This window comes from Lissotriton vulgaris, chromosome 7, assembly GCF_964263255.1.
Source record: "Lissotriton vulgaris chromosome 7, aLisVul1.2, whole genome shotgun sequence".
In the NCBI taxonomy this organism is placed as follows: Eukaryota; Metazoa; Chordata; class Amphibia; order Caudata; family Salamandridae; genus Lissotriton; species Lissotriton vulgaris.
In genome coordinates, this window is record NC_141695.1 from 31948417 (window position 1) to 31964925 (window position 16509).

At 44.7% G+C, this 16509-nt stretch overlaps 1 protein-coding gene across 2 annotated transcripts in view; it reads left to right on the forward strand.

The window, feature by feature from the left end:
- Positions 1 to 16509, forward strand: part of KEL (Kell metallo-endopeptidase (Kell blood group)) — a 554418-nt gene that overhangs the window by 433461 nt on the left and 104448 nt on the right. For both annotated transcript variants that reach the window (XM_086929702.1, XM_086929703.1), the window contains exons 10-11: positions 3049 to 3159; positions 13799 to 13897. In XM_086929702.1, the coding sequence (XP_086785828.1) occupies positions 3049 to 3159; positions 13799 to 13897 (210 nt within the window). The remainder of the gene's footprint in view (positions 1 to 3048; positions 3160 to 13798; positions 13898 to 16509) is intronic.

Here is a 16509-nt window from a genome sequence, read left to right on the forward strand (position 1 = left end):
AAAATACCGATTCGGTATTTTACAGATTCTGTAAATTTACCGATTCGGTAAATATACCGAATAGGTAAATACTGGCCCCCTACATCTCAAAGTGCCAAATACCGGTCGGAAACGGCCGATTTCGGCCGTTTCCGACCGGAATTTGCCACCTACATCGGGCCCTAAATGTTTTAATTAAATTTAAAAAATGTGTGTATATATATATATATATATATTCAAACAGTTTTTTCCCGAGGGAAGAAAGTTGGTCACACCTTGAAAAACTCCTTTTAAGCTGCTTTATTGATTGGAAAAACAAGCGACTTGAGGCTGAGTCCTGACATGTTTCGTTCCGCCTGGAACTTCTTCAAAGGGTAAGCCTCGCTCCTTGACCAATTTCACAAGACTCCACAGTCCGATGTTATAGCATTCATTTTGTTTGCCTCCAGTGGCCTTTATTTGAGAAATCACTTCCGTTTCGAAATGTGTTGTGGGACTTGTGGTTGCGCATCGGTTCCAGACCTTTTGAATGTGCAGTCCGATTTATTTTAAGGTCTCCTCTCATAAATTGCGTGTCCTACTCGGTGTTGTTTTACAAGATGTTGCTGATTTTTTGACACCCATCCGGAACTGTAATTCAAACGGGCTGTTTTATTTTTAAACCCTGCAGTGGGTAGAGCGCTTTGCCGCTTTGTTAAATGTAGGCGCTTGTCTTTGGAATTGCTCCTCCGTTGTAGCAGCGAGTTTTTGTGGGTCAGTTTGCGCTTGAAACTGACATCCTCACCAATGCCGAGATTCAGTCCTCGGTGGCACCAATCTCCCTATTCGGCTTCCCGTTCAACAAGATGGTTCAGGGCGGGAGATTCACGGCGCTCTTGTGGCGGTGCTTGACCTTCGGCAGAACCAAGCCGATATGTATTCAAACTGTTTTTTCCCGAGGGAAGAAAGTTGGTCACACCTTGAAAAACTCCTTTTAAGCTGCTTTATTGATTGGAAAAACAAGCGACTTGAGGCTGAGTCCTGACATGTTTCGTTCCGCCTGGAACTTCTTCAAAGGGTAAGCCTCGCTCCTTGATATATATATATATATATATATATATATATATATATATATATATATATATATATATATATATATATATATATATATATATATATATATATATAAATACACATATATACAAACATATATTTGATGTTTTAATAATGTACTTTTACAATGTATATGACTTTACCACACATGCATTTGCGTTATAATGGCAAGCGGCGTGATAAAGTCATTTGCGTGTAAAAGTTTTAGAAATGATGTCTTTGCGGAGTAATAGTCTTGGATTATAAAAATTGCGGAGTGATGGTATGCGGGATGTTGGTTTGCGGAATATCATCACATATTCCCGGGGGAGGGATAGTCCCTTTATTGCTGTTTCCGTGGAGGCGGGCCTTTTGTACGGATGTGCATGGCGCGAGGCCTGTGCACAACAGAAGTGGAAAATCTCCAGTGTGCGCTTCAGGCGTCACCGGAAGTTAAGCCGAGATTAAATTTCCTGCACAATGGCCCCTGTTTGCGCTCCTTCCAGGCCTTGGGAATAGCGCCATGCCTGACCTCCATACAGTAAAGCAGGTGCACGTCACTTGGAGCGCGGGGCAAGCACACCTGGAGCTGGAATGTACAAAACCTTGGAAGAAAAAACAATGAAATATTGGGCACAACGCTTGCTTTTTTTTTCCGTAATCCCGTGCCCCGCACACACCCACGCCCCCAGCACACGATATGAGACATGGCATGAAGGGTGGAACGTACCACACGCCCCCAGCGTTTGTCACCCCCCAGCACACGCCCACAGCACAACGCAGACACGCCCACAAGAGACTACTTTGCTGGCACTGGCGCTTTATTATATTAGTATAGATATAGATAGATCTGGCATAATCTCTGGCATGCGCGATGTCAACGGAGGTGTTCCTGGGAAGTGCTGTTAAGTATTACTAGGTAAAAATCTAGGCTAGATTCTGTTAATTAATTTTGTGGAGCAATTACCTGGCAAAATTAATAAACTGCATTACTTTTTGAATTTATGGAATTTCAACACTTGCAGTTCTAAATAATGTTAAAAGTTCCTATCTATCTCTATACACATGGTGTTTGCCCACCCCCACACTCTCTAAATAAGCAATATATACAAAAAAATGTGTATTTAATCTTTAAAAACTTTATTCTTGAGATATTGAACATCCAGCCCAGCCTGGTTGTTCAATATGTGAAGAGTAAAGTTTGAAATGGAAGAATCTCTGTACCCATCGGGAAGGACTTTGATATGATGACATTTTCTTTTTCTTCTTAAAAGTGATATTATTCCAATACACCAATGCTATTTTGGGGAGCACTTCCTATTCTGTTCTTTTTTGTATATTGCGAGGTTTGTGAGCGTTGGGGAGTTTTTTGAGGTGTAGCATTGCAGAGTAAAATCAGAACATTAACCTCTTCCATGCTTCTGACGAGCTGAGCTCGTCATGAGGCACAGTGCAGCTGCACTCATGACGAGCTGAGCTCGACACGGCCGTTGGAACGTTAGCACGCGGGGATAATTTCCCTGCTGTGCTGAACATTCGAAAACGGGTGTGGCCGTGACGAGCTCAGCTCGTCACAAGCAAAGCGGCCCCCCTCCCCCAGCACAGCGGGGGGAAAACACCTCGCAGCGAAGGGATTAACATTTGTGCGATCACACACGGCCCACTACTGCTCTGTCTGTTTTGTGTATTTCTATAAAAAGGGAAATCGTTCCTGTAGCATCTCTGTACTAAGCAGAGCCTGTAGGCGGAAACCTCTATCTGGACATTCCCCACTAAGAAAGCATTGAGACTCCTTCGTGATGAAACAGACATGTTTCGGCTGGTCAGGCGAGCAATGTTGTGTTACAGCACTCCATGCTATCATGCACAAGGCACATGTCCATCATGAATGAAGAGAAAAGAATAGTTGAACCCATGTAAACAGAGCTTTATTATTCATGAGCCTTTGATGCGTCTTTGCTGCTCCTTCTTAATCAAAGTGTGCTTGTATTTTTGCAGGAAGAGTCTCCTCGCTGGAAGAAGTGCCTCAGTGACACCAGCAGGTTTTTTGAGCCGGTCTTGGGGGCCATGTTTATCAAGGAGGCCTTCTCGCCAGAAACGAAGAGAGTGGTAAGGCCCCATCTGTGCTTGGCTCAGAAATGCACTGTGAAACAGACCATGTGTGTCCTCTTGGGTAACAAGTAGTGGAGAGGCAGTGAGGAGAGCAGAGGTGCCCCAGCAAGAGGGTAACTGTCATTGAATGAACCGGGGCAACTGAGTGTGGGCTGCTGTTGGCCGTTGGCTGTGCTCAGGCCAAGCTTGACCACCCCTGAGGGTTGGCTAGTCTGCCAGCCAGGCACTGCGGCCAACCCATGGCTGTGCACTGCTGAAGGCACCCGCAGGCGGGTTGCAGGGTCTCGCCAGATGCCTGGCCCTCCTGCCAACCACCTGATGTGCACATCCCAAGGTCGAGGGCTACACCATCCTTGTTTTCTGGCCCATGTTTGTTGTAACAACAGGGAATAATAATGCATTATGCACTAGAGGGCAGAATGTTCTAACAAATAAAACAAAGGCCTCTCGAAGCTCGAGAGATTTAAATCCCCTCGAGCTCCGAGAGGCCTTGTAAAACATTGGAATGTTCCGCTGCGGGCCTTTTCCGGCCCGTAGAACCAGGGAGCACACCATTGGCTACAATGGAGCTCCCAACATTCCAATGTTCTAATAATGCATTATTCCCTGTTGGTATAATAAAAAATAGCAACCTCCTTCGGGCCTGAGGCAGCTAGTGACGCTGACTGAAGGCTGGTATAGGCGCTGAAGGCACCTGCACCAGCCATCAGGGAGATTACCCAGGGCAGCCCTGGCGCGCCTCAGTGCCTCCCCTATTTGTGACTTGCTAAAGCGTCACTGCTAAAGGTAGCCATGGGCAATGCAGGCTTACGCCCTGCCCCGTCCAGGGCTCCTCGCTACTCAGGCTGTCACCACATCCATGAAACCTGGCATCTGCAACTCTGCAAGTTTGAGGTTTCATTCTCCAGTGCCTGGTGAAGTGGGGAGGCGCTGTGTGGCAGCCCTGGTGGTAAATGGAGCAATAGAAGTACAGATGGATCCCGAGCAGGCAGCAAGGTGAGAATAAAAAGATTTTGAATATTCTGAGCATATGGGTGAGACTGAGTGTCTGTGAGAGAGAGTGTGTGTATGTGTGATCAAGCCTGCCTCTGAGTGTGTGTGTGTGAATACAATTTAGAAAATCGGCGAAAGAGTGAGTCAGAGTGAGTGAGAATGATAGGAAGAGTGAGTATGAGAGACAATGAATGAGAGGGAATGAGTGAGGGAGAATGGCAGTGGGCGTAACTGAGTTACTGTGTGTGAGACTGAGTGAGTCCGAATGAGTCTGACTGAGAGTCTGAGTGAGTCAGAGAAGGATTGATACTGAGTGATGGGGACAATCGATGGGAGTGACTGAGTCGGTCGGAGAATGTGTAGGACTAAGTGACAACAATTGAGACTGAGCTTGACAATAAGTGAGCCTGAGTGAGGCTAGGTGAGTGAGAGTGAGATGGAGTGAGTAAACGTGAACGGGACTGAGTAAGACTTAGGGAGAATGAGTGATTCAGAATGGGTCAGAATGAATGGGCATGAAGGAGAATGAGGGAGTCTGGGTGAGTCAGAGTGGCATTGACTGAGTGAGAATGAGTGGGACTCAGTAAGAATGAATGACATTGAGTGAAACTGATTGAGTGAGACTGAATGAGTCTTAATGAGTCAGAGTGAGGCTGAGTCAGATTGAATATGACAGAGTGACACTAAGTGAGTCAAAGGGACTTGTGGAACTGAATTAGACAGAGTCAGAGTCAGAGTGAGTGAGACGGGATGAGTCAGAATCAGTTAGGAAAAAACGGAGTGAGTGTAAGTCAGAAGGATTTTATTCAAGATGAGTGAGACTGAGTGGGACTGAGTGAGAATGAGTGAGGCTGAGTGAATCAGAGTGAGTAAAATTGAGTGCAGTAGGGTGAGAGAGAACTAACCTAATCCCCCGAGAAGAAGTCAGGATCACTCACTGGAGTCTGAGCTACCATTTTTAAAGGTCACCACTCCCACTTTCTTTAACTCTAGGGGCCTCATTTATGTAAAGTGACGCATCGCTGCGTGAAAAAAGCGATGCGTCACTTTTCACTGCGTCCTCCTTGCGACACCAATGATGCGTCATATTTACAGTATGACGCATCATGTCGCAAGGAGTTACAGATACGTCAGTATTTCTGACATATCTGTATGGCGCAAAAGTCACGCATTGCTGGAGTGTGTCACAAAAGTGACACAACTCAAGCAATGTGTCCTTTCACATGGGGCAAGCCCCATGTGAAAGGGCCTACATCAGTCTTACGCCTGCTGTGAGGCAGGCGTAAGAAATTGACGCATTTGTGTCCTAGAAGTGGCACAGTGAAATCTCAGATTTCACTGCGTCATTTCTACTACCCTTTCTTGCGTCAATACGCCCCCCTTGCATACATTATACCTGGCGCAGGTATAATGTGGCGCAAGGGTTTACAAAGTGACGCATCTACTTAGATGCGTCACTTTGTAAATATGGCGCAACAAGGCGCATTTTTTACGCCACTGGTGCGTCACAAACATTGACGCACTGGCGGCATGAAAGTGACACACAGCTTCATAAATGAGGCCCTGGGTGTTTTAAATGTTTTTCAAGATGTTTTAAAGAAAGTCCTCAGTGCAAGTTCATTTGAGACAGCAACCTTAAATGAAAACAGCAGAGGGCAGGAGACAGCCACAAATGAAGACTGTTCATCTATTTCGGCGTCTGTGCCAAAGATATCCTGGTGAGGAGGGATGTCAAGTCCAGTGCTTAATTTGTATGTGCAGCGCTTGCACCTCGGAAGCACTGGCGATCATTTCTCGAGACCAACACTAATATTTCTTTGTCATAATTTGACTCAGATCAAGAGAGGATAATGCAGAAAAAGAGAAAAAAAGGAGGAATCGACAAAGAGGAAAACAGCAACAATGGGGAAACCATTGATGGAAAACACCTACAAGAGTGGGATAAGAGACGGGAAGTATAAGAAAAAACCTACAAGAGTGGGATAAGAGACAGATAGAAAGGAAGTGTAGGGGAAAAACCTACACAAGTGGGATAAGAGACAGAGCGTGTAGGAAACACCTACAGGAGTGGGATAAGAGACAGGAAGTGTAGGAAAAAAACCTACCAGAGTGGGAAAAGAGACATAAAGTGTAGGAAAACACCTGAAAGAGTCGGATAAGAGACAGGAATGGTAGGGAAAGAGCCTACCAAAGTAGGAAAAGAGACAGGAAGTGTAGGGAAAAAATCTACAAGAGTGGGATAAGAGATAGGAAGTGTAGGAAAAAACCTACAAGAGTGGGAAAAGGGACAGGAAGTATAGGAAAAAAAACCTGCAAGAGTGGGATAGGAGACAGGAAGTGTAGGAAAAACTTACAAGAGTGGGATAAGAGACAGGAAGTGTAGGAAAAAAACCTACAAGAGTGGGATAAGAGACAGGAAGCGGAGGAAAAACCTACAAGAGTGGGATAAGAGACAGGAAGTGTAGGAAAAAAACCTACACAAGTGGGATAAGAGACAGTAAGTGTAGGAAAAACCTACAAGAGTGAGATAAGAGACAGGAAGTGTAGAAAAAACCTACAAAAGTGGGATAAGAAACAGATAAGAGACAGTGAGTGTAGGGAAAAAACCTACACGAGTGGGATGAGAGACGGAAAGTGTAGGAAAAACCTACAAGAGTGGGATAAGAGACAGGAAGTGTAGGAAAAAAACCTACAAGAGTGGGATAAGAGACAGAAAGTGGAGGAAAAACCCTACAGGAGTGGGATCAGAGACAGATAAGAGACAGGAAGTGTAGGGAAAAAACTACCAGAGTGGGAAAAGAGACAGGAAGTGTAGGAAAACACCTACAAGAGTGGGATAAGAGACAGGAAGTTTAGGAAAAAAACCTGCAAGTGTGGGATAGGAGACAGGAAGTGTAGGAAAAAACCTACAAGAGTGGGAAAAGAGACAGGAAGTATAGGAAAAAAACCTGCAAGAGTGGGATAGGAGACAGGAAGTGTAGGAAAAAACCTACAAGAGTGGGATAAGAGACAAGAAGTGTAGGAAAAAACCTACAAGAGTGGGATAAGGGACAGGAAGTGGAGGAACAACCTACAAGAGTGGGATAAGAGACAGGAAGTGTAGGAAAAAACCTACAGGAGTGGGATCAGAGACAGATAAGAGACAAGAAGTGTAGGGAAAAAACCTACACAAGTGGGATAAGAGACAGGAAGTGTAGGAAAAACCTACAAGAGTGGGATAAGAGACAGGAAGTGTAGGAAAAAACCTACAAAAGTGGGATAAGAAACAGACAAGAAACAGGGAGTGTAGGGAAAAAAAACCTACTCGAGTGGGATGAGAGATGGAAAGTGTAGGAAAAACCTACAAGAGTGGGATAACAGACAGTAAGTGTAGGAAAAAAACCTACAAGAGTGGGATAAGGGACAGGAAGTGGAGGAAAACCCCTACAGGAGTGGGATCAGAGACAGATAAGAGACAGGAAGTGTAGGGAAAAACATACACAAGTGGGATAAGAGACAGGAAGTGTAGGAAACACCTACAAGAGTGGGATAAGAGATAGGAAGTGTAGAAAAAAACCTACAAGAGTGGGATAAGAGACAGGAAGTGTAGGAAAAAACCTACAAGAGTGGGATAAGAAACAGATTAGAGACTGGAAGTGTAGGGAAAAACACCTACATGAGTGGGATAAGAGACAGGAAGTGTAGGAAAAACCTACAAGAGTGGGATAAGAGACAGGAAGTGTAGGAAAAACCTACAAGAGTGGGATAAGAGACATGAAGTGTAGGAAAAAACTTACAAAAGTGGGATAAGAAACAGACAAGAAACAGGGAGTGTAGGGAAAAAAACCTACACGAGTGGGATGAGAGATGGAAAGTGTAGGAAAAACCTACAGGAGTGGGATCAGAGATAGGAAGTATAGGAAAAACCTACAAGAGTGGGATAAGAGACAGGAAGTGTAGAAATAAATCTACAATAGTGGGATAAGAAACAGATAAGAGACAGGGAGTGTAGGGAAAAAAACCTTCAAGAGTGGGATAAGAGACCGGAAGTGTAGGACAAAACCTACAAGAGTGGGATAAGAGACAGGAAGTGTAGGAAAAAACCTACAAGAGTGGGATAAGAGACAGGAAGTGTAGGAAAAACCTACAATAGTGGGATAAGAGACAGGAAGTGTAGGAAAAAAACCTACAAGAGTGGGATAAGAGACAGGAAGTGGAGGGAAAAACCTACAGGAGTGAGATCAGAGACAGATAATAGACAGAAAGTGTAGGGAAAAAACCTACACAAGTGGGATAGAAGACCGGAAGTGTAGGACAAAACTTACAAGAGTGGGATAAGAGACAGGAAGTGTAGGAAAAAACCTACAAGAGTGGGATAAGAGACAGGAAGTGTAGGAAAAACCTACAATAGTGGGATAAGAGACAGGAAGTGTAGGAAAAAAATCTACAAGAGTTGGATAAGAGACTGGGATAAGAGACAGGAAGTGAAGGAAACAACCTACAGAAGTGGGATCAGAGACAGAGAAGAGACAGGAAGTGTCGGGAAAAAACCTACACAAGTGGCATAAGAGACCGGAAGTGTAGGAAAAAACCTACAAGAGTGAGATAAGAGACAGGAGGTGTAGGGAAAAAACCTACACAAGTGGGATAAGAGACAGGAAGTGTAGGAAAAACCTACAAGAGTGGGATAAGAGACAGGAAGTGTAGGAAAAAAACCTACCAGAGTGGGTAAGAAACAGATTAGAGACAGGAAGTGTAGGGAAAAAAACTACATGAGTGGGATAAGAGACGGAAAGTGTAGGAAAAACCTACAAGAGTGGGTTAAGAGACAGGAAGTGTAGGAAGAAACCTACAAGAGTGGGACAAGAAACAGGAAGTGTAGGAAAAAACCTACAGGAGTGGGATCAGAGACGGATAAGAGACATGGAGTGTAGGAAAAACCTACAAGAGTGGGATAAGAGACAGGAAGTGTAGAAAAAAACCTACAAGAGTGGGATAAGGGACAGGAAGTGTAGGAAAAAAACCTATAAGAGTGGGATAAGAGACAGGGAGTGTAGGAAAAACCTACAATAGTGGGATAAGAGACAGGAAGTGTAGGAAACAACCTACAAGAGTGGGATTAGAGACAATAAGTGTAAGAAAAACCTACAAGAGTTGGATAGGAGACAGGAAGTGTAGGAAAGACCTACAAGAGTGGGATAAGAGACGGGAAGTGTAGGAAAAAAACCTACAAGAGTGGGATAAGAGACTGGAAGTGGAGGAAAACCCCTACAGGAGTGGGATCAGAGACAGATAAGAGACAGGAAGTGTAGGGAAAAACCTACACAAGTGGGATAAGAGACAGGAAGTGTAGGAAAAACCTACAAGAGTGGGATAAGAGATAGGAAGTGTAGAAAAAAACCTACAAGAGTGGGATAAGAGAGAGGAAGTGTAGGAAAAAACCTACAAGAGTGGGATAAGAAACAGATTAGAGACAGGAAGTGTAGGGAAAAACACCTACATGAGTGGGATAAGAGACGGGAAGTGTAGGAAAAACCTACAAGAGTGGGATAAGAGACAGGAAGTGTAGGAAAAACCTAAAGGAGTGGGATCAGAGATAGGAAGTATAGGAAAAACCTACAAGAGTGGGATAAGAGACAGGAAGTGGAGGAAAAAACCTACAGGAGTGAGATCAGAGACAGATAAGAGACAGGGAGTGTAGGGAAAAAACCTACAAGAGTGGGATAAGAGACAGGAAGTGTAGGAAAAACCTACAAGAGTGGGATATGAGACATGAAGTGTAGGAAAAAACCTACAAAAGTGGGATAAGGAACAGACAAGAAACAGGGAGTGTAGGGAAAAAAACCTACACGAGTGGGATGAGAGATGGAAATTGTAGGAAAAACCTACAGGAGTGGGATCAGAGATAGGAAGTATAGGAAAAACCTACAAGAGTGGGATAAGAGACAGGAAGTGTAGAAATAAATCTACAATAGTGGGATAAGAAACAGATAAGAGACAGGGAGTGTAGGGAAAAAAACCTTCAAGAGTGGGATAAGAGACCGGAAGTGTAGGACAAAACCTACAAGAGTGGGATAAGAGACAGGAAGTGTAGGAAAAAACCTACAAGAGTGGGATAAGAGACAGGAAGTGTAGGAAAAACCTACAATAGTGGGATAAGAGACAGGAAGTGTAGGAAAAAAACCTACAAGAGTGGGATAAGAGACAGGAAGTGGAGGGAAAAACCTACAGGAGTGAGATCAGAGACAGATAATAGACAGAAAGTGTAGGGAAAAAACCTACACAAGTGGGATAGAAGACCGGAAGTGTAGGACAAAACTTACAAGAGTGGGATAAGAGACAGGAAGTGTAGGAAAAAACCTACAAGAGTGGGATAAGAGACAGGAAGTGTAGGAAAAACCTACAATAGTGGGATAAGAGACAGGAAGTGTAGGAAAAAAATCTACAAGAGTTGGATAAGAGACTGGGATAAGAGACAGGAAGTGAAGGAAACAACCTACAGAAGTGGGATCAGAGACAGAGAAGAGACAGGAAGTGTCGGGAAAAAACCTTCACAAGTGGCATAAGAGACCGGAAGTGTAGGAAAAAACCTACAAGAGTGAGATAAGAGACAGGAGGTGTAGGGAAAAAACCTACACAAGTGGGATAAGAGACAGGAAGTGTAGGAAAAACCTACAAGAGTGGGATAAGAGACAGGAAGTGTAGGAAAAAAACCTACCAGAGTGGGTAAGAAACAGATTAGAGACAGGAAGTGTAGGGAAAAAAACTACATGAGTGGGATAAGAGACGGAAAGTGTAGGAAAAACCTACAAGAGTGGGTTAAGAGACAGGAAGTGTAGGAAGAAACCTACAAGAGTGGGACAAGAAACAGGAAGTGTAGGAAAAAACCTACAGGAGTGGGATCAGAGACGGATAAGAGACATGGAGTGTAGGAAAAACCTACAAGAGTGGGATAAGAGACAGGAAGTGTAGAAAAAAACCTACAAGAGTGGGATAAGGGACAGGAAGTGTAGGAAAAAAACCTATAAGAGTGGGATAAGAGACAGGGAGTGTAGGAAAAACCTACAATAGTGGGATAAGAGACAGGAAGTGTAGGAAACAACCTACAAGAGTGGGATTAGAGACAATAAGTGTAAGAAAAACCTACAAGAGTTGGATAGGAGACAGGAAGTGTAGGAAAGACCTACAAGAGTGGGATAAGAGACGGGAAGTGTAGGAAAAAAACCTACAAGAGTGGGATAAGAGACTGGAAGTGGAGGAAAACCCCTACAGGAGTGCGATCAGAGACAGATAAGAGACAGGAAGTGTAGAGAAAAACCTACACAAGTGGGATAAGAGACAGGAAGTGTAGGAAAAACCTACAAGAGTGGGATAAGAGATAGGAAGTGTAGAAAAAAACCTACAAGAGTGGGATAAGAGACAGGAAGTGTAGGAAAAACCTACAAGAGTGGGATATGAGACATGAAGTGTAGGAAAAAACCTACAAAAGTGGGATAAGAAACAGACAAGAAACAGGGAGTGTAGGGAAAAAAACCTACACGAGTGGGATGAGAGATGGAAAGTGTAGGAAAAACCTACAGGAGTGGGATCAGAGATAGGAAGTATAGGAAAAACCTACAAGAGTGGGATAAGAGACAGGAAGTGTAGAAATAAATCTACAATAGTGGGATAAGAAACAGATAAGAGACAGGGAATGTAGGGAAAAAAACCTTCAAGAGTGGGATAAGAGACCGGAAGTGTAGGACAAAACCTACAAGAGTGGGATAAGAGACAGGAAGTGTAGGAAAAAACCTACAAGAGTGGGATAAGAGACAGGAAGTGTAGGAAAAACCTACAATAGTGGGATAAGCGACAGGAAGTGTAGGAAAAAAACCTACAAGAGTGGGATAAGAGACAGGAAGTGGAGGGAAAAACCTACAGGAGTGAGATCAGAGACAGATAATAGACAGAAAGTGTAGGGAAAAAACCTACACAAGTGGGATAGAAGACCGGAAGTGTAGGACAAAACTTACAAGAGTGGGATAAGAGACAGGAAGTGTAGGAAAAAACCTACAAGAGTGGGATAAGAGACAGGAAGTGTAGGAAAAACCTACAATAGTGGGATAAGAGACAGGAAGTGTAGGAAAAAAATCTACAAGAGTTGGATAAGAGACTGGGATAAGAGACAGGAAGTGAAGGAAACAACCTACAGAAGTGGGATCAGAGACAGAGAAGAGACAGGAAGTGTCGGGAAAAAACCTACACAAGTGGCATAAGAGACCGGAAGTGTAGGAAAAAACCTACAAGAGTGAGATAAGAGACAGGAGGTGTAGGGAAAAAACCTACACAAGTGGGATAAGAGACAGGAAGTGTAGGAAAAACCTACCAGAGTGGGATAAGAGACAGGAAGTGTAGGAAAAAAACCTACCAGAGTGGGTAAGAAACAGATTAGAGACAGGAAGTGTAGGGAAAAAAAATACATGAGTGGGATAAGAGATGGAAAGTGTAGGAAAAACCTACAAGAGTGGGTTAAGAGACAGGAAGTGTAGGAAGAAACCTACAAGAGTGGGACAAGAAACAGGAAGTGTAGGAAAAAACCTACAGGAGTGGGATCAGAGACGGATAAGAGACATGGAGTGTAGGAAAAACCTACAAGAGTGGGATAAGAGACAGGAAGTGTAGAAAAAAACCTACAAGAGTGGGATAAGGGACAGGAAGTGTAGGAAAAAAACCTATAAGAGTGGGATAAGAGACAGGGAGTGTAGGAAAAACCTACAATAGTGGGATAAGAGACAGGAAGTGTAGGAAACAACCTACAAGAGTGGGATTAGAGACAATAAGTGTAAGAAAAACCTACAAGAGTTGGATAGGAGACAGGAAGTGTAGGAAAGACCTACAAGAGTGGGATAAGAGACGGGAAGTGTAGGAAAAAAACCTACAAGAGTGGGATAAGAGACTGGAAGTGTAGGAAAAAAACTACAGGAATGGGATCAGAGACGGATAAGAGACATGGAGTGTAGGAAAAACCTATAAGAGTGGGATAAGAGACAGGAAGTGTAGAAAAAAACCTACAAGAGTGGGATAAGGGACAGGAAGTGTAGGAAAAAAACCTATAAGAGTGGGATAAGAGACAGGGAGTGTAGGAAAAACCTACAAGAGTGGGATAGGAGACAGGAAGTGTATGAAAAGAACCTACAAGAGTGGGATAAGAAACAGGAAGTGTAGGAAAAATCCTGCAAGAATTGGATAAGAGACAGATAAGAGACAGGAAGTGTAGGAAAAAACCTACATGAGTGGGATAAGAGACGGAAAGTGTAGGGTGCTGTAAGATCGAGGTAAGAGAAGTGCTTGAAATGGAAAAGCAGAATACCTGCTTGTTTCTGAGAAGTGCCGGAACTCTCCAATTTAAAGTATCAGGTTTCTCTTGAGAAGTGCAGGTACTCTCCCTCTCAAAATAGAAAAGTGCTGGTTTTCAGTACCGGTCAATACCGACCCATTTAAAGCACATTGTAAGAGGTGGGATAAAAACTTGGCAGCCGTGCTGTTCAGCAACGGTTACATTTGGCTGAATATTTTTTTCTTTTTAAATATTTGAAGTGTCTCTTTCTCTCCCGTCTGCATAGATCATCACAAGATTATAAAACACCTGTATGAAAAGGTTTTCAATTTGTCTATGAATCTACAGGCGGAAGCTATGTTTGCCGAGGTCAGGGCTGCTTTGGGCACCAGACTGAACCAGCTGAAGTGGATGGATGAAGAAAGCCACAGAAATGCAAAACAAAAAGTGAGTGACCCCCTAAAATGCACGCAAACGCAAGATACACCCAGAAGCAGAAAGAAATCACAAACTGTTAATGGCCACAATAAACATGAATGTTAAACTTGACAGGACCTGTAAAGCACCACAGCCTTACAGATAGTTGTGCGCAGGGCTCGAGTCGGGGTACCACATGGGTGGACGGCGTACCCCCACTTATTTTACCGGGAGCTCGATAACTATAAACTCCACTTGTGCCCTAGACGTGTGCCTCTGTAAACATGAACGTTAAATGTGAAGGACAGGCTTTAGGTTGGAACGAGCGCCCCTCTGCACCAGCCGCCAACCTCGCGGGAGTGGGAGGGGGAGGGCAGCATTTCTAAATATCTCATGGGCTTAAAAGCACCTCTGCAGAGTTCCTTGTGTGCCCAGTAATTTCCAGGCAGCAATACAAATGTCAAGATAAAGCTGGTGATTAACGTGTCTGAGGGAGATTAGAGGTATGTCTACTGACAGTTTTCACTCATCAGACAGCAGCTCAGAGGGTTGATGTGCTGTAGCACGTGTCACATCCACTGAACAGAATTGTATTTGACAGTATCTAGCTCAGTGGGTTACTGCTTTTGTTTCAGATATCTTTTTGTTACTTGCAGTTTATAAATTACAATCATTATTTTATAGTACAGTGAGCTAAGAACTGGCATCACTTCACTTCGTGCACATTTCAAGGCAAAGGTGTAGAACCTTTTGTTTTCACCCCAGTCTTTAGTCATCCCAAGGTTGCTAAAAAGAGTTGGTTTTGGTAGAAATAAACGCTCGTTAGTAAAGCCAACTCCAACCAATGTGTTACGTTTTAAATCTTGAAGGCCTCATTTTTTATGTTTTGGTGCAGGGTAACGTCGCAAGGAATCTTTTTGCCCTACAGTGGGTCAAAAGAAAAGGGCAGGAATGTGCCATATCTATGGGATCCCTGTCCTCCCCCCCGCCTTGTGCTGCGCACAATGGGCTGCGATGAGCTGCGATGTTCCAGGGATGATTTTTGTTGTGTAGGAAGACACCCATTCCTGCACAAAAACAATCATTAATGTCTTTTTGTTCCTTCTACTTGTGTTGCAGAATGCAGCACACTTAGAACGAGCAAAAAATAAGGAGAAATTAAAAGTATTTCTCCTTGTTGCACCACCCTTATGCCTCGCCCCTGGCGAGGCGTATGTTTTTGGTGCTGCCTCAGATTTAATATTCCTTGTAAATCTTGGGGTGTCAAAAAGCAAATGGTGTGTTTGGGATCACGGACAGCAACATCTAATGCAAGCCCGTTTAACCCAGAGAAATGTGTCAAATGGAACGGTACTTAGAAGGCCGCTAAGCCAAGCAAAGTGGCATACCACTGCTGTTGGAGTTGGCCCTTCTGGCAGGTTCACCCCTGAACTTTTGCCTTTTAGTGTTACAGAATAAAAATGATTTCTGGTCTTTGCGCACTTTAGCACTGTGGCGCAGTGTAAAGTGCGTGCGCTCTCTGAGTGCTTGTGTGAGATTGGCCTGCCCTCCCATAGGAATGCATGGGGGATATGTGTGTCCATGGTAATTCCTGGTGCTTGGGGAGTGCAAGGTTGAGTTTGGTATGTGCAAACTCGTGAGATTGATTGCTGCGTGATGATGTGTGCGGCGTTCATGTGTCTAGTGTGGAAGTGCCACTTCTAGAAGTTGGCCTGTCTGTGCAGTGACTGTCTGGCTTGTGATTGGCTGGAGCCTGCTGGTGTGTCTGGCTCCAGAAGTCAGTATGGGTCTGCCCCGGTGGTGAATGGGGAGATCTGCATGTTGATGGCAGGGAGGGGCTGCACCTGGGACCTGAATAGGGCTGGGCTTTCCCTCCACAATGCCGGCTCTGCCCCCTGTGGTCCAACTGATGACCCTAGACTGTCCTGTGAATAGGGAGAGGGGCTGAGCAAAACAAAGTGCTCCAGAACCAGCTGCGTCTGGTTTTCCCTCACCCTGCACCCTAGAGACAATGGGATTTTGTGTATAAAATGAGGCTGTGACCTCATGTTCAATGTTCTTGTTTTCCTGACTTGAATCTACCAGGGGCGTGCTGCTGCTGGGGCCCAGGGTAAGGCTTGCCTCCCTGGGCCCTGCCCAACCCTTGGATTGCTGATGGACTTTGTGCAGGGGCTCCTCTGCCTTTCCTGGGTGCCTACCCCAATTATGGCCGCAGTTATATTTTTATTTAAGGGTGCCACCCCTTTTCAGATGCGCCTTAAGGGGTGCCCACCCCGTTTCTACGTTTATTTTATATTTCGAGGGTGCCTACCCCTCATTATTTCCCCCCGAAAGAGATGCCGGTGCCGCGGAAACCGGAAGTCAGGCGGCCAGGCGCCTGGAGCGGGGCGGGACTTCCGCTTGCTTCCAGGAAGTCCCGCCTGCTGCCGCGCTAGTATTGGCTGCCCGGGGCCGCCGCCGAGAGGGGGAAAGAAAAGCAAGCGGAGTGATGGCCGCCTGGGGTCCTCGTGAACTGGGGAGAGCCCCGGGGCCACCAAGAGACAACCGCCGAATGCAGCGGGGCTCCCATTACCAGGGAGCTCCGAAAAAGGAGTTGACCCGGAGCCTTGCGCTCCACACTGAGTCCTGACCTGGAGATGGGG